At 43.5% G+C, this 23,458-nt stretch overlaps 1 protein-coding gene and 1 long non-coding RNA gene across 2 annotated transcripts in view; one reads left to right on the forward strand and one right to left on the reverse strand.

Annotated features, from left to right (window-relative positions):
* The window catches only part of LTK (leukocyte receptor tyrosine kinase), a 56,885-nt gene that overhangs the window by 20,494 nt on the left and 12,933 nt on the right, over positions 1–23,458 (forward strand). Inside the window, 17 exon segments of the mRNA XM_075152140.1 lie at positions 3,322–3,416; positions 8,428–8,529; positions 10,539–10,716; positions 11,245–11,395; positions 12,117–12,184; positions 12,186–12,253; positions 12,813–12,860; positions 12,863–12,964; positions 13,845–14,027; positions 14,563–14,661; positions 15,158–15,317; positions 15,563–15,591; positions 15,985–16,158; positions 16,815–17,001; positions 17,881–17,971; positions 20,416–20,480; positions 22,013–22,142. Of these exon segments, the coding sequence (XP_075008241.1) occupies positions 3,322–3,416; positions 8,428–8,529; positions 10,539–10,716; positions 11,245–11,395; positions 12,117–12,184; positions 12,186–12,253; positions 12,813–12,860; positions 12,863–12,964; positions 13,845–14,027; positions 14,563–14,661; positions 15,158–15,317; positions 15,563–15,591; positions 15,985–16,158; positions 16,815–17,001; positions 17,881–17,971; positions 20,416–20,480; positions 22,013–22,142 (1,930 nt within the window).
* LOC142083067 (uncharacterized) lies at positions 11,389–17,412 on the reverse strand. The gene is made up of 3 exons (XR_012673948.1): positions 17,193–17,412; positions 12,868–15,552; positions 11,389–11,514 (listed from the first exon to the last, which is right to left on the reverse strand). It is a non-coding gene; the product is annotated as an uncharacterized LOC142083067 (long non-coding RNA).

Consider the following 23,458-nt stretch of genomic DNA (forward strand, 5'->3'; position numbering starts at 1 on the left):
CTTGGTCTCTCTCCCTTTCTCCTTCAAGTTCCCATTTGTGAACCCATTTTATCTGTCTTATATTTCCAGTCATAATTTCGCTCTCTGAACTCCTCCCTGCTTCTTGTTTCCATCTCTCTTCTAGCAGGTGCTGTCTCTGTGTGTGGGTTTTTTTATTAAGTGTGACTCCCTTCCCTGCACTTCCATTCTCTTCTCCTCCTAATTATCTCTTGTGCGCTTTTATTTCGATGATCCCAAACCTACAGTAAAGGTTTATTTCCAGTCTTCCTGTTTGACTGGCTGTTTCTTTCTCTCTGTAGATCTCAAGCCCCAACCCCCTGCACACCAAGTCCAAACTCCCCTGCTGTAAAGTTCCTAGGGAGCTTCCCAACCTCTCCAAGATGCCATCTTGTTCGTTCTGGATCCAGTTTAGGCAGCTTCTTTGGCCAGGATCTGGCCAGCATTCTTTGGCCAGGATCAGCAAAAGAAAGTGCTGGGGAAGAAAAAGTGTATTCGTTAATTTGGAGGGGCAGTTCTCACTTCATGTAGCTGAAGCAGGACCTGACACAGTAATTAATAGCACTGCCATGGAACATATCATTTAGCCCCAGACTTTAAGATATCCAGGGAAGAGGAGGCTGCAGGATTAAAAAAATTCTACCAGGCATGGAAGCGTCAAGGACATTTTACTAAAATTTGAATAGATTCTCATTCAAATGGAAAAAAACCTCATCCCTGCCATGTGACTCTCTTCCTTACAAATTTCAGATCCCACTTCCAGTACCTGGTAGCACAGAGCACTTTAAAAGTTGTCAGCATTTTTGAGCATGGTCAAAATGATGAATTCCTCTATTGCCTCATCCTCAACACTGGCAAAACATTTTGACTGCTAGGCAAGTCATACCAAATCACCCAAAATGGAAAAGTTCAGCCTAAATTGGCTTAAGGTTGGTGAAGTTGCAAACAATTGTAAACAGAGGCTTAAGGTTGGCAAAGTTGCAAACAGTTGTAAACAGAGGCGTATGCTGAACATTGCTGTACAGTCTTAGTACAGTTTGGTATAAACCTCCACTTTTCGTGGGTGCTGGCAGCTTTCCTCAGTAATGCAAACTCCAGCAATGCTGTGATCAGGGAATTTTTTAGCACAGAGTTTGGGCTGGCATTCCTGAATCTTCAGGAATCTCCTGTCCTTCTCTTGCTGTCCCCAAGAAAGTATGAAAGGCCTGTATTTTTCCCTGGTTCCTTGAAGGGATAATAGTCAGTAGCAAAGTGGGTGGGAGGGGACAGATCATACCAGGAGAAGGGGTAGACATGAACTGCAACACAAATAGTTGTTGTAGCAGGACATGAATGGCTTCATGGCGCCAGGAGGAGAGAAGCCTTAGCGGATAGAAGGAGGAGGCCATGGAGGGGATATGTAAGTAGTTTTTAGGCAGCAGCTTCCTCCAATGAATTTATCTCTTAGGAGAGAAGGAAGACAAACTACACAGTTCATTGATCAGCCTCTCAGATGGGGATCTAGCTACTTGGAAAACTGCTTCTAGTGATCAGCTGGCAAATTCAGTAACTTGGTTCACACACATAGGGAAAAAGGCTGCTACGAGAAGAAAATCGGGCTGGCAGAAGACCAGACATCAGAGAGCTGGAGTGTAATATGCTGGAGTCAGCAAAATGAGCTCAATGAGCAGGAACACTGGAAACCCCTCTGGCTAACACAGCACAGAGTTCAAAAGGCAAATTCCTCCCCTTTTTCTGAAGTTGTGAGGAAGGGGAGGCATACAGAGCCCAGAGCTTATGAGATGTCTATTCTCATGCATTGCAGGAGGGGAGTCATTCCCCAGGCTCCCACTTGTACTCAGCTGGAGCAGAAATCGACCTTGTAGCACAGTGCCGTGGACACTCGCCTGCTCTTATTCCATGGACCAGATGCAGTAGATTGACCTGACCAAGGGTACACTGCAATGCAGGTGTCTTAAGTAAGGGGTAGGCTGTGGTGCTGTATCTATGGCTGTGGGTCCTAGAAGTGCCCTAGTCCTGGACTCAGGGTGCTGTGACTTTCTCTTCCATCAAATGGCTGGGGAAATTACTGTCCACAAAGTCTGAAAATGCAAAAGTATTGCTAAGTCTGCTAATAAAGAGGCAAGTTTCTATAGGAAGGGTATTTAATGGCAAATTCCCCTGCTAACCCCATATCTAAGAGAGTGGTCATTCAAGGGACCCTTGATTTGCTTTTGCTGCACCAACACTTACTCCCAGAGTGCTCAGGTCCTGTAGGTGTGAATGCTCTCTACTAAGCACAAGGGGACATTCCTGAGTTGGGGTAAAAGCAGCTTCTCTCTAAAGATTTTGATGCAGCTATGCAACATTATATTAACTGTGGATATGGACCAACATTTGGCTGGTGGGTGGAATACGCACACATACTTTATTGCCACTAATTTGGGACAAGTGTGTTCCTAGGCTGAATGATTAATGTGTTAGGCAGATCAGTGCTTGATCTCTCATAAATCATTATTGAGCTTCACCAGTGACAGCAGTGGAGATCCTCTCTTTATGCTTTTAATAAGCTCTAAATGGACTGGACATCAGACATCTGTTTATTTCTGAAATTTAATGAAAAACAATTCAGTCCTATCCATTAGAAGGAGATCCTTCAGCCCATTTTCTTTCCTCCTTGTGAATTCAGAATGTGGCAATGCACATGGGACCTGACGGACCTCCTAGATAAGTAGCTAACACCTGGACATGGTAAAAAAAGATGAGACAGCCCAGAAAGCGAACACTTCAGGGAGTTATGGCTGAAATTTAAAATTTCCTGACCTTCAGCCGGAATAAACTCATGTCACATGAGTTACACTGGCTGAGGATCAGGCCCAAGATTCCTGTCTATTTGGATATTGTTGTTCTGTTCAGTTTTTATTCTGGCTATCTCTTTGGGGATGGAAAGAAGGAGATTCTTTTTTTCCTCTCCTTTTGCACATGTCTAACTCTCTTACTGTTTATAGCAATTGAATAAGGATGATTGTGTATAAATATTAGTGAGGGACAGCAGCTCGTGTTTCTACATGTGTGTGCAGCTAGCAGGGGAAGTAGTGCTCTCATTCTTGTTCTCCAGTGAAATGTGGCATTATATGAGTGTTGGTTAGTCCTTACTGACTGTTGATGTGTGGATAAGATTTCTAGCAAGCCCTTTTGGCTGCTCAGCTGGGCTTGTCTGGACGAAGCATTCTAAATAGTGATGATCATGATTCGATGATAAGGGAACATTGTATTTTTAGGTTTTTTTTTTTTCCTCCCTGCCCCTTTGTCTGTCTTCTCTAAAACTTCTGTCTTATTGCAAAGGTTTCAACTGCAACTCCTGGCAACCTGGGGCTGGAATTCCCAAGCTGACATTGCTATCGACAATATTACATTTGGACTGGACTGCTTCACTAACGGTGAGCCACAAATGTTGCAGATCCCTTAAAGAATTTGAGTAGCATAGTCAGCATCCCACACATCCAAGACACACATGCTCTGTTCCCCCCACAGAGTGCACATGGATCAGCTGTGTTAGCTTTTACAGCACAATGCCATTTTATCTCAGACCTACTGAAGTTTGCTAGTAGAGACAATTTTACAGTGTGTCAGAGTCTCCTAGTGCTCTTTTTCTCTAATCTGGTATATCCTATATCACATAGTTGAGACCTGTCTGTGTGTCTTGGCAAGAAACATTGGACTTATTCCTTAGCCCCAAAATGGAAGGATTACATCACACTGTTCTTCAGCAGTCCCCCCTGACCTATGCATCCTGGCAATTGATAGCTGAAGGGAATTTGTGGAAATCAAGGGGGAAAGTCACCGTATTTTAGTGGAGAAAAGGATAAAATGAAGGAATAAAGTGACTTTCTGACAGTAAAGTTTAGATTATTGCAACAAGTTTGTTTTACCCTGCAAGGAGGTACATCAACTGTCACTGCCAGATATATAACGGACATGGTTTCCTTTGCTTCATTACTGTGATCGCGACCGACAGCAATGTATTCCACTGAAAAATGGAACCAGTGCTACCCTCTGAAGCATGTTAGCAAGAGTTAGATTTTCTTAGCAGACAAGTGGAAAGAGGTTGGATACTTGAACCACTTGCAAATATTAGAAACTGCCTTCTTTTTGTCCCTGGAGAAAAGACCTATATGCTGTGTTATAAAGGAACTGGAGAATATGCAGCACTTGAATTGTGACTTCTGCTGCAGACAAAATGTGCATCAGTGGTCCTGTGCCACTCTTCATGTGTCACTACACCCAATATGTCAGCATTTAGGTTAATAACATGTCCCTGCAGAGGTTAGCTGCAGCCTAACATAACACGTGGGAAGGCTTATATCAAAACAGACATGTGTTAAAAGTTCATCAACAAAAGCCCTTTTTTCCTCCCACCTTTGTCTGATTCAGTCTCCTGTTCTCTGTCCCTTTGTTCTGTGGGCACTGAAACCACCCTTCTATAAAATGCTGAGCATGTACGTTTTCATTTGAAGTTAAGAGGAAGAGGTGTTCTTTGACAGTAATGTCATTTGTTCACTCCAGCTCCTTAACACCTCTGGCTCCCAAACCCTTTGGGACCCCCATGCTAACGCTTTGTTTTGAAATCTTTCGAGGAAACTGCAGGGAGTGATTCCAGATGCTCTTGTGCCAGCTGATGTGCACCCAGCTGCTGGAGTTTACTGCCCTCCTGAGAGCAAATACAGCCTCCAGTTTACCCGCAGACATTTGGTGGGCTCTGGTGTAGGGATGTATCCTTTGGCAAATACATGGGGCTTAAATGCCACTGCAGCAATGTTATCAGAGCTTGTCCATTAGATCGCTCAAGTTACTCCTCATTTTCCATTAGTATAAATCGCACCGATGTCCAGGAGAGGCTGCCACTTACCCCATCTGAGGGTGTGACCCAGAGATGTGTGACTCATGCAGAAGAAAGACATCATGAAGGAAACATGTTTCTCGGAAGCCTTGCACTTGCCACTGTTCCTTGAATCCTCTTTGCAAATTGATGTTTTCTCGCCTGTGAAAGCAACCCCCTTGCATTTGTCTTCTCATGACTTTAATTCAGTTAGGTTGCAGAGAAGCCCAGCAGCTCTGCTGTGTTTTCAGTAATGACATTATTTCTCCCTGGCAAGGAGAGGTTTCAGATGTCAGAGATGGAGCCAATTAAGATCCAAGCAGTGTATTCTTTGCATGAGGGCAGCAGGAAGGATGTATGGCAGGAAGGAAGAATTCGCTGCTTGCTAGGATGTAAATATTATTTTCTCCATCTATTTCAATCCTGTAGCTCAATTGCTCTTCAAAACCCAGTGCAGACTCTGAAAGCACAGCTTGTCTGTATGCAGGCTGGGAAAGAAGGTGAGGTTTTCCATATACCTCAAAATTGAGAGGAAAGATTCAATAAGATTTAGGAGGAAAACAAGCGGGTAGTGAGGGCAGCTCAGGGGACATCAGTAAGGATAAAACCCAAACAGACCATTTTTTGGCTGGCAGCTCCTGGGCAGTGACAGATGTTTTCCCTGTGAAAAAGGTGAGATGAAACCACCTTCTGGTTCAAACAATCACCTTGTGTAGGATGGTGTCACAGACCAGATGACATGGGTCTGTTTTGTTGTGAGAACTTTTAGGGGACAGGCATAAAGATATTTTATCGTTTTAGTGAATTAGTGCTTTCATAGGAAGAGGTCTGAATTTTGAGTGTCTAAATATGAAAACTTGGGCTGGCACGGCAAATAGAGTGCTGACTGTTGCCCTCCTCACTGCTTATGTGGTCACTGTTCTTACTTTTACCATTTGGTGCTCCGAGCATTATATTGTGCCAATTAAGATCACAGGTCTGTGGTCCATCAGAGTGCACTCTGCTGCCCTGACCTAGAGCATTTCGTTCTGTGCAAATTTACAATTTTCCAGAAGACTTGTTTATAAATGGCAAGGCTGTCCAAAAAGAGCTGTTGTATAACATATCTCTAGTTCTTGACTTTGGAGGCCTCAACCCAGCAAAGTCTGGTACTGTTGACCTGCCAGTCTCATTGCTTGAGGTGAATGGTGGGAGGTGGTTCAAGCCTCATTACTGCCTTATTTCCCTGATTTAAGGTGGTGGTGACTAGAAATGCAATAGATCAACCAAAGGGATGGGGAAGGGGGAAGCCAGTGCAGCTTCCTCACTCTCTGTCCCACTCCAGGACAAGCTGGAGAAGCTTCCAGGAATACTGCAACCTGCATCAGTAAGGTGAGATCTCTGAGGAGACCATGCACACTTCGAGGATCCTGTGGGCCCATTACTCTGATTAATCCCGGCCCCAGGACCACTGTATCTTTTTCATTACAGTCCCAGAGACAGCAAAGTAGGAGTGAGTTACTTTAGCTCTTTACCTGCAGGAGATGCCCTGTCTTTCTTCTTTATGCTTCCCTTTGTCCCTTTTCAGTGTGGAAATCAATAGCATTAGCTAAATCCTGGAGAAATCTGGAGAAAGGAGTCCTGTGCTCTTCATATTTTTCTGATATAGGTACACCTTAATATGAATTAAGTCTCGTTCCCTTCCATTAACTTACAGTCAACATGTTGGCTGTCAGAGGAGGAAGTGGAAGCTAAAATAGACTGGAGCACCTGCCCCTGGATCCCAGGGCTACAGCATGTTTGTAGAAAATGCCACCTTACAAATTCATGTCTGACAGCGTATAAAACATCAGCCTTCTAAGAGTTAACGGCTCATGTGGACAGGGTGATGCTCAGCCTGTCTTGCAGCTTGTCTGCTGCTGAGCATGGAGGAGACAGAAGCTTTCTTCCAGTGCGTTGAGGGTTGGAGACTGTTTGGAGAAGGAGGAAAGATTGTTTGTTTGGAAACGGGGCATTGCCTTAGGATACTCAGTTGGGATGCTGCAAAAAAAATCCATGCAGACACACAGACTGACTCTCTATTTCAGAGAGTGATTTACATTCCTTCGCTCTGGCAAACATAACTAGACTTCTTGTATGTCTCTCAGTATCTGAAACTGTTGTGACCTTTGGGATTCATAATTCAGTACAGGCCTTGGGAGACCAAGCATCTTTTCTGGCCATGCATTGTCTTTTTCATTTGGTTTTCCTTCTTGTCTTTGATCCAGATCATTTGTTTTGGGTTAATTTCATTTTTCACTGGCTTGACAACTCCTTCCATTGAAGTTCTCTATCTCAGTATGAACAGAGTGTGTCAGTACAAAGCTCCCTTTTACTTCCATCCATCAATGTGCTTTCAGTCAGACCTGGGGGGAATATTCTCAGGAGTAAAAGCTCAGCAAGGTCTCCATGCTTCAATTAGTTATTTGGCCTTTCTGACACAGCTAACAAGGGTGTTAATTATCGCTCTTTAGAGCAGTGGCTTTGCGGCAGAGATAATTGTCCAGCTGGAACTGAGTGAGTCTTTTTTGAATAGAGCATCAAACAGCTGTTAGATTCTCACAACTGGAACAAATTGAAATATTTGTAATGTTTTTCAACTAACGAAAAATGTTCGGTATTAAATTAACTGAGGGCTCATAAAATGAAAGTCTCTCCTTTTTCTTACAGAGATTTTCCAATCAAAGATCTGCATAAAAATGAGTAATTTAACTATTGAAACAGGATGCTTGTAGATTATAAGGCAAGGGTTTTCCTGTTGTAAGGCAGCTTTGGTTGTGTGGTGTTCTCAGTGCATTCAGATGCTTTGGATCAGCAATTGCTTTGAAGTCCCTCCTCTCTGAGAAAGGGCTGATTTTTAAAGGCCTGTTTCACTGGTCAGAAATGTTGCGCTTTGCTCTGTGTTTTTCAAAAAGGTTTGTCCAAAGATTTGCTACTTGTGTCAAGGGTATGCTGCTGTTTCTTAACTGTGTATGTTAGTGAGACATGTAATTTTATTTAGTATTTTATTCTCTAAGCAAGGTCTGAGGTGCTCAAAGTTGGTTGCTAAGAGGGGAGCTATCTGTTAGGCTGGTTTACTTACCATGACGCCATTCAGAACCGAAGATAACAATTTTTGCTATCACTCTCCTTTACACCTCTACTCGTTTGCCTGTCCAGAATTGTCACCTGCCCCTTTGACCAGCAGAGCATCAATACCTGGTATCTGTTCTCCCACACTATGCTTTTCCTAAAGTCTCTTGAAATCACAGCCAGCGCAATTTGCTGGCCAAGGAGCTTATCCTGCAGGTGAGCCTGCATGGGATGACATGGAGAGTTTGTGTTCATGTGAAGACCCACTGATTTCAGCACAGATGCAAGTAGTTCACCCAAGTCATGGGCCCAAAAGAATAATAAAAAATTATTATTGTTTAAAACACCTTTTCTGCCCAAGGTATTATTTACTTATTTTAACCAAATGGTTGTACTTGGTTCATTCATGTGATCTTTAAATTTTCCACCTCTCTTTCCTACCATACTCCCATCTCTCTCATCCATTCTACAAACTATTACAGGAAGACAACCAAATCATTTTGGTGGGAAGCGCCAGTACCCACGGGAGATCAGTATCCCGGATGAGCATCTTCTGAACCCCCTGGAAGAGCCCTCCCTCCCAGGTACATGATTCAGTACGGGAAACCTGTCTCTTGGCTATAAGAGGTGGCTCCCTTCCCATCTCCTGGGTGTGATCTGCCTGCCCTATAGCAACAGGGCAACTAAATATAATCCATCCCAAAGATGTGGAGACCATGTCAGGTAGTCTCTGTTCGGCTACAGGGCAGCAGTTTGCTGGAGCCCAACTCACCAGTCCTTAAATGGCAGGACCTCTTTAAAGAAAAGCAGAATCTTTAAGTAAAGAAGCTTTAAGTAAAAGCAGAAGCTGCATGACTCAAATTCGGAGTGCACAAAAGCCAGCTCAGGAACGAAAGGTGTAGAACAGTATAGAAAGCTGGGGATAGAAAGAGATTTACTGGGACTTGGTGAGCAGTGAAGCTGAACCTAATGAGTGGAGAATAGAGATATAAAGATCAAGATCCAGGGAGGGGAAATAAGTGAGAATCTGGGAATCCACTGAGGAGAAAAACTGGATGAAGAACTAGGAGAACAGGGGACACTGGGGACCAGTTTACTGACAGCAGTAGAGACTGCGGCTCTGGAGGATAGATAACAACTGTGTGGGTGAGAAGAGCTGTCTCAAGGAGGGCCTGAGGAGGGGAGGTTGTGCTTGAGGATGCTTTGCTGCCAATAAATACCTGTGTGTGACTGCACCACCTCCTGAAATCTGTGTCCGCCTGAAATGTGACAATCTGTACTGCTGTCAGTTCCTGTTAGTTCAAGGGCAGAGATTTCTGTATCGTAGCTAACACTCTTACCCCGATGAGCCATCTGCGTGTTCGTAGGATGACATCTGTTGGGGATAGTTTTGCTTTCCTTTTCCTTTAAACAAGATTACAATTTTTCTTTTAAAGGTTTGTGATTTTTACTCCTATTTTAATCATTCAGCCCTTAAACAGTTCTACTTCTGACTCTGGTCCTTGTGCATGCACTGCATCACACAGTTTTTAGATACATCATTGAACAGCTTTATTCGTAGGCCGCATCTCGTTCACCGGACAAGATTGATGTCTTTGGGTTTTGGACAAGGGTTGTGAAATGGAGGAGATGGTTATCTGCTGCATTGTTGTAGAGATAAAAGAATAATCCTTAATGAGAGCCAGGAAAAAATTTGCTTGGAGGAAAAGGGCCCCTACTGAAAGCAGCAGGAGGCTGTCCTCCCGGCCGCTGCTGCTGCCACAGGGGTCTTGTGCGAGCCTGAGACAAGTCACTTGAAACTTTCACCACCTTTCACAGATGCCACTAGTTGTAATGGCAGATGTTTTCAACCTTTATTTCTGTGTATACGCATCAGTTCTCATCTGGAAAGTTGAATAATGTCTCCTTGCTTCATACTGGCACTGAGAAGAGAAATTTGATAATGTCTGTGAGACATTTGGATAAACCCCGTCTCAGAAGTCTGCCCCGCCCCAGCTGATGGGGTTTATCTGCAGTCCATGATTTTTTTAAATAGTGGGCAGGAAGTAAGGTGAGAGGGGGAAAAAAGCAAACAGTGACTATATACAGGGCAGTAATTGTGCTATGACTAGAATAAAGTTGGGATAATATAAGTACTCTGTGATCATATAATTAAGGGTGGCATCTTAGTAGATTGTATTACGAGGGAGCTGCATTAAAGTTGAACAGAAAAATTTAACTTTAGCATGTATTGGCTTTCAAGTCCTGAACATTGTAAATGCAAGTTTAAGCATTTTTTTGTACGATTATAATAATAACCATGTGATCAAATAGACGTATTGAGTTTTAAAGCCCTGTAGATAACATATACTGCTCCAACATGGTCTTTCTCTTGATCATCTGGTTTTTCATATAAAAATCATTAATGTTCTTTGTGAATAATAATAATGTGAATTTTGTTATCGAAGGATCATTAAGGAAAGATATCAACAGGAACAGTTGTTTGGTTCAGTGACACTTGCCCTGTGGTTATATAGTTCTGCGAGTTATTGCACATGTCTGAGCAATAAAGGGAAGCTCACATCTGCCCCTGCTCTTGCTGCTTTCGTCACAGGGGACACGTCTGTTGTTCTCTGGTGGTTCACAACATGTGGTGCCAGTGGTCCACGCGGGCCAACTCAAGCTCAGTGCGACAGCGCCTATAAGAACAGCAACGTGTCGGTGACTGTGGAGAAAGAGGGCAGGCTCCGGGGAGTGCAAGTCTGGAAAGTGCCAGCCACAAACCGATACAGGTGAGTATCTGTGTACTGGAGAGGCAGCCACGTTTAACTACTTTTTGTCTGTGGAGTTTCAGCAAGCAGTGTGGGACCTTCTGTACTGAGTGGGTGGAGGGGGCAGTGAAGTAAAAGAGAAATAGGAGCGCTAGCTGTAAGGATTTGTGTCTGTGAAGCATGGAAGGGTGGAGTGGTGACTTAGAAGAGATCAGAATAGGAGTGACTGTGGGCTTGCGGTCAAGCGGAAGTGCTGCTATCGTTTCAGTCCCAAAGCCTTGGTCTTCTAGATTTTGCTACCCCAGCTCATGCTATTTGTTCCTGAAGTCTCTGTCTCCAGTGCTCTGGTGTAGAGTTTGTCTATCCTCCTGAGCAGCCTCAGCTGCATGGGTCTCAGACAAAGAACAGCCATGAGATGCTGCAGCAGGGGAGCCTGCTCTGGAGCAATGCCTGTTTGGGATTGCAGGCTGGGGAGAGCTTGCAGATGGAGTTGCTTTGGGGATGAGAAGTGTGAGATTTGCCTCTTTAACTACTTACTTTTTCTTCCAGGATTTCTGCCTATGGAGCAGCTGGTGGGAAGGGAGCCAAAAACCACAATAAGCGGTCCCACGGGGTCTTCATCTCGGCCACCTTCCAGCTGGAGAAAGACGAGCTGCTGTACATCTTAGTGGGGCAGCAGGGGGAGGATGCCTGCCCTGGGGTGAGGGCTGCACAAGCACATGTGGGCAGAGGCTTTGCAGATGCAATTCAGTGGGTGGCTTGGGTTTGGTGATAAAAGATAGAAATCCCAGGATCCAGCAATGAAATCCAATCAGGAGACTGGGAAGAACCAATAAACCAAGTTAGAAAGAATCTCAAAACAAATATAAAGAACTCTGAAAAGAAAAACAATCCCAAAATGCACAAACAAATACAAAGCCCACAGGAACTTTGCTTTAAGCTCCTGGTGTTTGAAATAAGTTCTTCAACAGCTTGCTTCTGCTTATTTTAAGCAGGGAGCTAGTAGACGAGAGTTGTGTGCTCCCTCTCTTATTTTTCCACAGCCTAGGTTTCTTTCTGTCTGCCAGGGTTTCAGATAATTTAATATTAGTTATGGAAGCATCCAGCAGCATTGTGGCTGCACTGTCTTAGATACTCTTGAAGTTTAAATACTAAGGTCTGAATCCAAAGCCTATCAAAACCAGTGGGAATCTTCCCACTAACTACAGTGGCCCCTGTATTAGACATACGTAATGACAAAAAACCCACTCATGACAAACAGAAATTGGTGACATGAATGCTTATATATGCATCTTCTAATGCTAGACCCAATGATTTGAAAGTCCTTTTGTCGCTTAGGCTCAAAAGTTGTCTCTTTTCAGCATGAATTCTTTGGTATTGCCTCTTGCTGATATCTGAGTGCATCTCTTGTCTCCTTTCAGGGCAATCCTGAAACCCAGAAGATCTGCTTAGGGGAGTCATCTCTCATTGAAGAAGATTACAAAAAAAAAAAAGGACCTGAAGGACTGGGCTGGAGGAGGTGGGGGTGGAGGAGGAGCAACCTACATCTTTAGAGTAAGTATTTCCTCTTTGCATCCTGCCTGAGCAGTGTCCAGCAGAGCAACTAGCTTTCACTGTCAGTCATGGCACATGATACTCAGTTCTTAAAAAAAGGTGATGAAAAAGGAGTCTCCATCTCCCTCCTGTCTCTTTCACTCTCTCCCGCCCTCCCTATCCTTCTGCCTCTCTTTGTCTTTTTGCCTTTTTAATTTAAATTCTTTATCTCTTTTCATATCCTTGATCATACTTGTCACTGTCCCTAAGCTAGCTGAACTGGTTCCTCGGTTCTTGACAGCTCAGGTCTGGGAATAACACCAAGATCCCACTTTAATACTGGCAGCAGTCCTACGAAAAAGAAAACCCAAACCCCCTGGTGTTCGGTTAAACAGTTATTTTTGTACACAGAAACACTGTGTAAAGCATTTTTGTAGTGCAGTTAGGAGACAATCAGTAGCATTGCCCTGGCCTCGGGCCACTCTTCTTTGGGATGCTTTCATGCTTTTTGATGAGTTTGTGTGAGTTCACATATCCAAGGGATGTGAAGTTTTTCTGATGTTTGATGGGGGGTTTTCCAGCAGAAGGATGGGATTTTCGACCTTTGCTCATCGCAGCAGGAGGAGGAGGAAAGCCTACCTGAAGGCTCAGGACAGCTCCCTGGATGACGTACCCCTGGAGCAATTTGAGAACAGCACTGCAGTACCTGGAGTCAGTGGGAAGACTGGGGCAGCAGGTGAGATGCTAAAACCACACAGGGTCTGAATCAGATGGCTGAATACACAAGTTGTCCTGTAGGCATGAAGCGAGGGGCTTCTCTTTGGTCTTTTGGAGTTTTTCTGTGGCAGTAGTTGTTGGAAATATGCTGGTAGTCTATAAAGGGTGTCTTCTTATGTGGTGTGTCACCAGATAAAAAGAGAATGCACAGGACAGGTGATGAGTGCTCCAGTAGAGGTTATTCCATAGGAGGGCTCCTCTCTTCTTTGAAAGGACTCAGTGAAAATGGTATTTGGGGGATGGAGCCCAGTCCTCCACATTGTAACAACGGCCTTTGAAGAGAAGACTTCTTCCCTGTTACTCTTCTGAAACCCTAACAACAAGAAGTATATTGTGGGAATTATACCAGAACTGGAAGCTTATTTATAATCTTGTAACAGCTGTGCCTAGAATCCATTCGTAAGAGACAAAAAAGCCCAGTGGTTTTCCATCTCCTCCTGTAATATCCTTATAGAGGGGCCGCTAGAGGAATGTGAGGAAATCCAGTTTATTTTTTATTTCTCCGGGAAGCTCAGCATCTCACATGGCTGAAAGCCTTAACCGGTTATCCTGAAGGGGAGTGGTGGGCTCCTGATTTCTCTAATGCCACTAGAAATTGGTGCTAAGGTGCTGGTTATGCAGCACATACCACAGGTTGTGCATTAGGTTTCCACTTCGTTATTATCCACGGCAACAAGGAGCTATTCTCTTATTCTTAAAGAAGGACTTGACTTGAATGCAGGCACTTAAGAAATTAATAAGGGCCAATCTCTGTCTCTTTACAGTATCTCTCCTTCTTTCCTCTGCTTGTGCTTCCCTCACCTGTTCTTGTTTTGTTCTCTCACTCTCTGACTGTGAAGGTGGAGGTGGTGGCTGGCAAGATGAGACTCTGCTTCCTCAGGCTGGGAAGTCCCTTCTGGAAGGTGGAGAAGGCGGTCAAGCTTGTCCCCAAGCACTAGCCAAGCTCCAATGGGCCACCTCTGGTGGCTTCGGTGGGGGAGGAGGAGCTTGTACTTCTGGTGGAGGAGGCGGAGGCTACAGAGGTAGGTCTGGTGGAGGAATGGTCATGCTGTCTAATTTTGTACCCTTCAGAGTACCTGCAGTTAAGGGCTAGAGCTCTCAGTACACTACTGCAGAAGGTGATTCACAGATGCTTCAAGCTGAATGGTATAAAACCTGCCTCACTCTCCACCATCTCTCTTTAATTGGGGAAATCAAGGTTATAGAAGCATTCCTACGTTATTTAGTATTTGGAAGGTGTGTTGAATCACCCCTTCATTTGTCCCCAAGTTGCCCAGGGAAAATGTTCCATTTCTGTTTTCTATTTAAAGCAAATATATTTTTACCGTGCTGAACTGGGAAACCTACATTGGAATAAGTCACTTCACTAGCCTTGGTCCTGGCTTGGCTGGGTCAAGTGAGTGTTTATTGTCAAGGACACGATACATATTAATGTATCCCTGGAAGGCTGCAGAGTGACCCCAGGTGATAAGAGCCAGGAACGAGTGCAGCCCTTCAGAGGCATCACGTTTTGCAGCACGCAGCACTGATCAGCTAGCCATACTCTTCTTTCCCCAGGGGGGCATGCCTCTGATAATGATGATATCGCAGCTGGTGGGCAGGACGGCATCTCTTTTGTGAACCCCATTGGAGAGATCTTCTTGCATCCCCTGGCAGGTACAATATGCTACTTCTTATTCGTCGTAGTTCTTTTCTTCCTCCTTTTTCCTTCTTCCTCTCAATTTCCTCTTTCCTGCTCCCTCTTCTCCTGTCTTTGCTTTTTATGGATTTCATTCAGGCATATTTCACTCTGCAGGCCAGATCTTTAGCTGTGGTCATTTCTTTAAATACATCTATAGTGCTCCGGGACCTTTTTCCTCTCAATTTCTAAGCCAGGAGAGACATCAGTCATGAAGTTCAACTGCACAATGTCAGTCCCAGACATTTCCAGATCAATTCACTTCAAGACCTCTCTGTTTGCTTGAGGGACCCAATCTCTTCTTCCCTCCTGCCCCCCCTAAGGTTTCTGACATGTGTTCACCCCCTGTTGGACTATCTGCTCTGCTGCAGAGAAGGAGAGAAGGTGTAGGTACCTGCTCTATTTTTTTCCTTACCGGAACAAGATGGGAAAAGCTAAACTAAACCCGCCTGTTGTGTCTGGTTCCTCATTCAGCCATGGAGAGTCACGGTGAGGTAGAGATTCAGATCTATCTTAACTGCAGCCACTGCCACTCAGACAACTGTAAGCGGGACCCTGACAGCAACCTGCCAGTCTGCCAATGTGAGATGGGGGCTGTGCTAGCCAACGACAATGTCACCTGCACTGGTAAGATGTGGAGTTTTATCCTCGGTGGATAATGTCTGTATTCTTTGCGTTGTCTCTCCTCCTGGCTTTTTTAATGGTCAAATCCCCAAGTTACAGCTGGTGGCTCTGGTGAACGCAGTGTTGTAAGAAATGTCAGTCAAACATATGACTGAAAATTCCTGATGTCCTTTCCTTGCACACGGAGCCGCATCTCTATCAACATCTCCAAAATTCAGGTTTAGATTTGGTAGAAGGTAAAATATCTGTAAAGAGACACAGTGTAAGTTTCCTGAATGGGCACAGTGTATCAGATATTTAAGCGTAAATACCTCTCCGGTATAACATACCACCTACTGCTGAGTTATTTAAGCCACAAATTACTTCCTTCCACAGCAGTTTCCCACTGCGCCTGTTCAGCTGATGCCTGGTGTTCACTGACAGAGTCTCTTGCAACTCCAAAGCTTCAAGACTGTAGAGTTTCAACTTGGGAACAGTGGTGTTACCCATTTAAAAAAACTGAAGAATGGATAAACAGTCTGTGTTTTATCAGTTAGTTTTTTATCTTCACAATGTTTTAAAAATTAGTTAGGGATTTTTTCAACCTCCAGGGCTGTAGAGGGATTTGCTGTAATTTTTATAAGATGGTCTGGCCATGATCTCTGTATTGTTTTCTGAAATAGGAGCAACCTTGAGAGGGATGCTTTACAGCAGTTCTGATTGTTTTCTGATTAATGCACCTCTATTTTTTCTTTTTCTAGTGCCCCAGAATCTTATCCCAGAGGGAAACCCTCCTGTCCCGCTCCTCCTAGCTGTGGTGGCTGTGATTGTGGTGCTTGGAATGATCCTCACTTGTGGCAGCCTATCTATCAGTAAGAAACACTTACTCCTTATCATCCTTTGACTTGGCTTTTCCCAGTTAAATCAGACAAAGGAGATCATCCAACCACATGCTACTGCTTCTAATACTTGGAGCCAGAGTGCTGTGGTGTCCCAAATGGATGAGAGGGACAGCGAGAAAGAAGTCATAGGAAACATCTGCACCCCACAGTTAGGCACAAGCATAATCCCAAAGGACAAGAACTGCTCTGTTCTGGTATTTGCTACAGAGAAAAGAGCTTGGAAAGCCCTCTTAGCAGGCATTTCTTTAGCAGCCACTGCTATATAGGCTGAAGTCACAGTCTGTAATTAAACATATAATTCATTCAGGGAGATGGTATGCTTTTTGGGACTCAATGTCAGCAAGGTGTCTTGTGGAGCAGCCTTTCCTCAGCCAGTGTTCAAAGAAGCAGAGGAAACCTAAGTTGCTCCCAGGTGATTAGGACTCTGCAGGAGTAAGACTGTTTGCATATCCAGTATTAAATCAGTACAAAGCATGGAGAAAAGCATGATACTGGTGAGCTAAAGATATTTCTTGAACCTTTATAATTACGGAGTTGGTTTCTTTCTGTTCTGCGTGGCCAGCGTTGTCTTTTGTCTCCAGGTGTCGATCTCGTTTGTGCATTTTTATTTGTCTCCCCACCCCCAGTTTATCACCTTAAGAAGCAGCAGCTGGAAGGAGCCAGAGCACGACTGCAGAGCCCAGAATATAAACTGAGCAAAATCCGCACATCAGCCATCATGACAGATTACAACCCCAACTACTGCTTTGCAGGGAAGGCTGCCACTCTGAGTGAGCTGAAGGAGATCCCACGGAAGAACATCTCTCTGCTTCGGTAAGGCTTGCAGCAGGGGTTGCTCTCTGGCACAGGACAGGAAAGGCAGCTTGAAGCAGACAGAGGTAGGGCTCACATGCTTGTTTTACTCATCATCAAGTATCCAGGACAAGAAAACGAGGGCCACCTGTGTGACTAACTGGAAAGCACCTAATCCAAGCCAGCCAAAATACAACAGATATGACACTTACTATGTTCTCGAAGATATTTTGATTCCATAAAGTTCTCAAGCAGAAGTATAATTTCATGAGTCTCCTGTTCCATGTTCCCACACAAAACATAGGGTATTTCACCTCTGTGTTTTTATATGATGTCCTGGATTACACTTGCCACCTGGCAGTAACTCCCTTCCAAATTTGTAGCAGCATTTCTTTTTCAGCATTTTCTGTCACAAGGAAATGTCCTGTCACAAGGAAATGTCCTGTCACAAGGGAACACACACTAGGTTGCTCTTCGGCTCCATACCATCCAGATGATATTGATCAAAAATATGTAAACTTTAGAATGAAAAACTTGATCATTCTTATGTGCTGTCTTACACCATCTCTTGGAGACATCAGCTTGCAGCTACCTTGTTCTGTTGTTTTCCAGTTCCTTCTTGCCTTGCTATTGCCATACTTGGTGATAGGACCCTAGAATTGAGCAGGCTGCTTTATTTGTTCAGAACCATTAAGGATCCAACCTCTCTGCTTTAGTGACAGTGACAGAAAATACTGAGAAGTTATTTTTAGAGGCTTTGAGATGAAAACAAAACTCTGTTGTTGATTCCATCTCTTACAGCAGGTTCTATTCCTGTTCTTGGACTGGATGAAGAGAAGAGCTTGGCCAATACTGGATCCAGGGGCATAGTAACATTTGTTCTCTCTTTTTTTCTTTCAGGGCCCTAGGTCATGGTGCATTTGGTGAGGTTTATGAGGGAACCGTGGTAGGCATTGCAGGGGATCCCAACCCTCTTCAAGTGGCTATCAAGGTCAGTACCCACAAATTTCTTATACAACAATAATCACCCATAGGAGCCATATTATCTTATTATTATTATTGCAGTTGGAGATTCACGTTCATCACATGCATAATGACGTATGCATGTGTGTGATGCAGGTTTCCACACATTGCTGCATCCGGGAATTATAAACTTTGATTTTTAAGCTGTATGGCACTAGCAGCAGGTTGAAAGTAAAGCATCTGTCTTGTTTGGTGCATGCCTAGTGGCTGTAAGTTGTGATCTAACTAGGAGGAGAATCTAAAAAGGGCAATTTCTTTTGTAAGCTCCATTACCATTGCTCAGGAGAGATAGAATCAGTGCCCTCAGATGGGAAGTTGTGTGAATTAGTCACCTGAAGACTGCATAATACGATTAGTTAAAATAAAATAAGAACAAATTCTCTATCAACATAAATAAATATAGCTCCCTTGAAATCAACACAGAACCACTAGTTCACCCCAGCAGAGAATCTGCCACGATGGCTTTTCTGCCACAATGATTTTTATAGATCTGAGTAGCCAAGAAAAAAAGAAACTTAAGGGGAAAAAAAAGGCAACAAACAGATATTTTGGGGGCATTGCGGACTAGAAGGGGATTTCTAAATCTTGTATAAAGAAAAGAAAGCCCTGGCAAATATTAGTATGAAGCATTTATATGACAGCAAACAGTAAACATTTATAGTAATGCTTATATATTACTACTTCTGCATTTCAGTGGTTTTGAGTGCTTTCTCCTAAGTTTTTCATATGACATTACCATATTTAAAAATTTGTATTGTTTCTCAATTACATTTCCTTTATACTGAGAGTAGTGTTTATCTACCATATGTGAAACTTTCAGGTAGAGTCTTAGTATTGCAGTGTTAAATATGCTGCTGTGAATATATATTGTGATACCGTGCTAATTTCCATGTCATTAATGGCAAGAGATAACAGGCTGGTTTTCTGTGAAATTACTGCTGTTGCCTCAGGATTGTCAGTTACTCAGCCCTGAAGTTAAGGATGCTCATAGCCTACTTTTGTTCTTTTATAAGCTTGTGACTCAGAAAAGCAAATCTACTTCTAAGAGTTCAGCCCAAAATGTAGATCTCATTAATAAAAAGAAGTTCTATTGTTATTCGTCCTGTCTTTAAAAACCCTCTTTTTAAAAAAAAAAAGTGAAGGGATCATGCATTATGGCATTTTGTTATGAACTTCCTGTGCCGCTGAACAAACGTGCATGAAAACCCAGAGCAGACGCTAGCAAGCAGTTGTAATGGCCCAACCCAGTTTCACAGTCCAGACTGGAGGAAGCACCACAGCATAGCGGCAAACAGAAGTAGATCGGCATGTTGTTCTGCTAATAATCTGATAATCCAGTGAGGATGTCACCAGTTTTGCAAGTCTCAGCAACGATGGCTACTTGTTAGGGCTGTGACTCCCCACTTCTTCTCCCAGTTCCCTGTAAAGTGAACACCCTGAACATCACCAAAAGGCCGCTCTTCTTCCCGGCTGGAAACTGGTAGAGTGTCTATGGGGCCCAAGCTGTGGCCGTGCTCACCTTGTTCCATGATGGAGCGTAACAGTCCTGATCTAACTTTGCAGAAGAAGCAGGTGCAGACTGGGAATAAATTAAAAAATTTATTTGCAAACATACTCCACATATTGTTTATGGGCATTCCACCAATTTAATAGATCATCTGCACTGTCCTGTGTGAAGCAATCACTTATTTGAGATAGGAAAATGCAACCCTGTCTTCTGTATCCCACACTGCTGATGACAAGAATTGTTTCCATGCCAGCCTCACCACGCTGAGCAGTAAACGTCCACCTCTCTGCGTGCAGTTCGGCAGCAGGCACTACACACAGCTCCGCCAAACCATCCCGTAACGTTAAAACGGTGGGCACAGTAGCAGGCGCTGCTTCTACTGCTGCCTGCGCTCTCAGTTCATGTTTATCAGTGGCAGATGCTGTCCAAATCTGCTGGCAGGAGAGAAGGCTATAAGGCCACGTGACACAATTATTTAAATCATGTGACGGTATGTGTTATACGACATGGAAACATGTGCTGCAATGTGGACATATAGAAAAGGGAGAATAAGTTAACACCTGTCATTTTAAAGTGCTTACTAGATCTGTAACTCCCCAGCTAGTGCCTTTCTTGATGTGTACCTGAAGCTATTTTCCTCCAGAACACTGCATATAGTTAAATGCACACAAAAAATCTCCAAGTAGGTCACCAGTTTCCTGTTCTGACTTTAACTACCAAATGGGTCACGTGCAGCCCAAAAAACTGGGCACTGAAAAGATGAGGCCCTCCTCGTAGGTTCCTGAAGTCATTCACATGTTACATGCTTGTTCTTTTCTTTTTTTTTTTTCTTTTTCCTTTGGTGGTCACCTAAATGTTCTCAATTCTTTGGTGGGATGGTCCTCACTGTCTTTACCTTTCAACAGACCCTGCCAGAAGTCTGCTCTGAGCAGGATGAGATGGATTTCCTGATGGAAGCATTGATTATCAGGTATAGTTTAAGGTTTTTATACTAAGGGTGGGCACGGGGAAAAGGAGTAAAGCAGGTAATAAGAATTATTAATCCACTTGCTTGGGTTCGGAAAAGAAATCCAGCCTTATTTTTCACCAGATGGCATTTTAGTAGCATATGAGTTACTGGTTTCAGCTACTTGTTCATCTTAAACAAAGTAACTGAGGTTCTTTTGTTGCACATCTGTTGTGGTTTAATGCCAGTAGGCAGCTCAGCCCCACACAGCAGTGGGATGGGGAAGAGAATCGGAAGGGCAAGATTAAGAAAACTTGTGGGGTGAGATAAAGACAGTGTAAAGCAAAAGCTGGGCACATAAGCAAAGCAACGTAAAGAATTCTTTTACTACTTCCCATCGGCAGGCAGGTGTTCAGCCATTTCCAGGAAAGCAGGGCTCCATCACGCGTAAGTTACTTGGGAAGACAAATGCCAAACTCCGAATGGCCCCCCTTCCTCCTTCTTCCCCCAGCTTTTATTGCTGATGTCATATAGCATGGGATATCCCCTTGGTCAGTTGGGGTCGGCTGTCCCAGCTGTGTCCCCTCCCAACTTCTTGTGCACCCCCAGCCTGCTCGCTGGTGGGGTGGGGTGAAAAGCCTTAACGCTGTGTAAGCAGTGCTCAGCGATAGCTAAAATATCAATGTGTAATCAACATTGTTTGACCACAAATCCAAAACATAGCACCATATGAGCTACTGTGAAGAAAATTAACTCTATCCCACCCAAAACAAAAAATTCTGCTGGTTGGTTCTGCTGGTCATGTTCAGAGAAGTAAACAGGCACAACATTTTTGTACAAACAAGTTCTGTGTTTGAAATGTTTTCCTTTTCAAAGAATCCCATTGCCCTTTTACTAAGTATAAATCATGTCCCGAAGCCCCTGCTAAAACAAATTTTCAGTGATGGAATGGAAAGCAATAGGAAAGCTAAAGATTAGAGCCACCTGTCCAGTGACTCAGAAGTTCAGCCTCTGCAAGACCAGCACCAAGGTGGTACAACACAGGCTTTGTGCCAAGGAGGTAAGTTTTTAGGTTTGGCTGCTAGGGCTTAAACTATATTATCTCTTGCAAATAAAAGTAAGAGTTTTTATACAAGCAGGCTTGGCAGCTGAAGAAGAAGAAAGTGTGAAAAGCTTTTCTCATTGTGGCTTTCAGGCAGTAGCTAAGCATACGTGCAGCCTTTTGGCTTTTCCTATCTGTAGAACTATTGGCTTAAGTAAGTGCTTTTTGCAGTGAAGGTCCTGGGCTTTTACCCTTTGTTTGCACAAAAATAGCTGAGAGTTTTCTGTTGAAAGCCCTTCATGGGCAAAGCCAGGCATAACCCTGATCTTGGGGCTGTCATAATCGGAGAGGCATTTTGATATGGCTGAAGTAGGAATTTGCTTGGTAACTTGCACTGCATCAGGATTTGCTTCAATCCAGGTTGTCGAAGCTCAAGGCGCAGTGCGTATGATGGATGTTGGCCAGGTACTAATGCTGCCTTTCTCTTCCATGTTGCTGTGATCTTGGCTTTCAGTAAGTTCAATCACCAAAATATCGTGCAGTGCATCGGTGTTAGCCTACAGACGCTGCCTCGCTTCATTCTGCTTGAGCTCATGGCTGGAGGAGATATGAAGAGCTTTCTTCGGCAGAATCGACCCAGGGCGGTGAGATAACTTCCCTGCTAGGCTTGTGGTTGATTTCAGTACAACTGTTTTTATTATTTTTATGAATCGGATGAAGGCACTGAAGCCAGGCAGTATACGTCCCAGCTCCTACAAACTTCTGGCTACATACGTCTGTTTGCTTGACGTAAGCTGATGTCAGTGACAGAAAATGAAAGCAATGCCAGAACTCCGGTCTATTAGTAACTGAGGAGGAAAGAGTAAAATCCTGTCCTGCCATTCCAGAGTTCTCTGTCAACTGGACTACAAATTAAGGGGCTTTCTTTTCTCAATGTCTGCCATGTTTTCTGTGCACTGTGGTGGTGTGTGAGGAGCTGAAGTTATAACTCTGATATGCAGTAATGGGAATTTGTAGCACTAGGTCCTCAGCAGGTGTGTATCAGCACCATATGGAGACGCACAAATCTATACTACTTGAAGAGCTGAGCCTGCATGTAGCACTGGGACAGGGATTTAAATCAATGCAAATGAAATTATCAAGTCAAATAATTTTGTTTAAAAAAACCCCACCTTTATAAAAAGCTGTCATGAGGTTTTTTGCAAATTATCTCTGATTTCTAATACTATATTGATGCCAACCAAGTACAGTGAATATTTGGCATTAATTAGTTTCAGCGTTCTTATAATTAATACCTGATTCCAGATATGTGTTCTTGCTTCTTAACAGTGTGATCCTGGGCACCTCTGTTAAATAAGTATATATCTCTGCTTGAGTGGAGACTTCAAAAACAAGAAGAGTTAGGCCTGATCCTGCGTTACTTCTTGTTGTATTAGGGTGCCTATGCTGGCTGCCTGCAGGGGTAGGAGGAGGCCGATTGGTGCCTCATGTACTCCCACACCGCATGATGCAGTTGCACAGCTTCTCCTCCACACACACATCCCCCCCAAATAGTTATGACAATATAGCTCCATGTGTGTATACGCCTATGCTGGTATTAACACGTTGTTAAAAGATCGAGCTTAATCTCTTCCTCATACAGGAGTAAATATACTAATTAAATGCATTTACAGTGGTTTAATAGCACCCAGATGGAGGAGTTTGTATATCTTTATTTTTGGCCTTTATAAGTGAAAGTGGTACAATTTCTGTGAGTAGATAAGGTCTGTGGGCAGCAGAGAATAATAAATACTTTTATTTGAATTTTTTATATAGTTGTAAGGTAAAAAACAGTTATTTTTTAAGTATCATGTGAAAACAAACCTGCTGCTATGTTAGCTGGTATGCTAGCGGATAGCAAATACAATAGTTGAAGTCCAATTAGTACTCAAAAAAATGTCCCTGTATGCCTTTTCTGAAA

The sequence above is a fragment of the Calonectris borealis genome, chromosome 5, assembly GCF_964195595.1.
Source record: "Calonectris borealis chromosome 5, bCalBor7.hap1.2, whole genome shotgun sequence".
Lineage (NCBI taxonomy): Eukaryota > Metazoa > Chordata > Aves > Procellariiformes > Procellariidae > Calonectris > Calonectris borealis.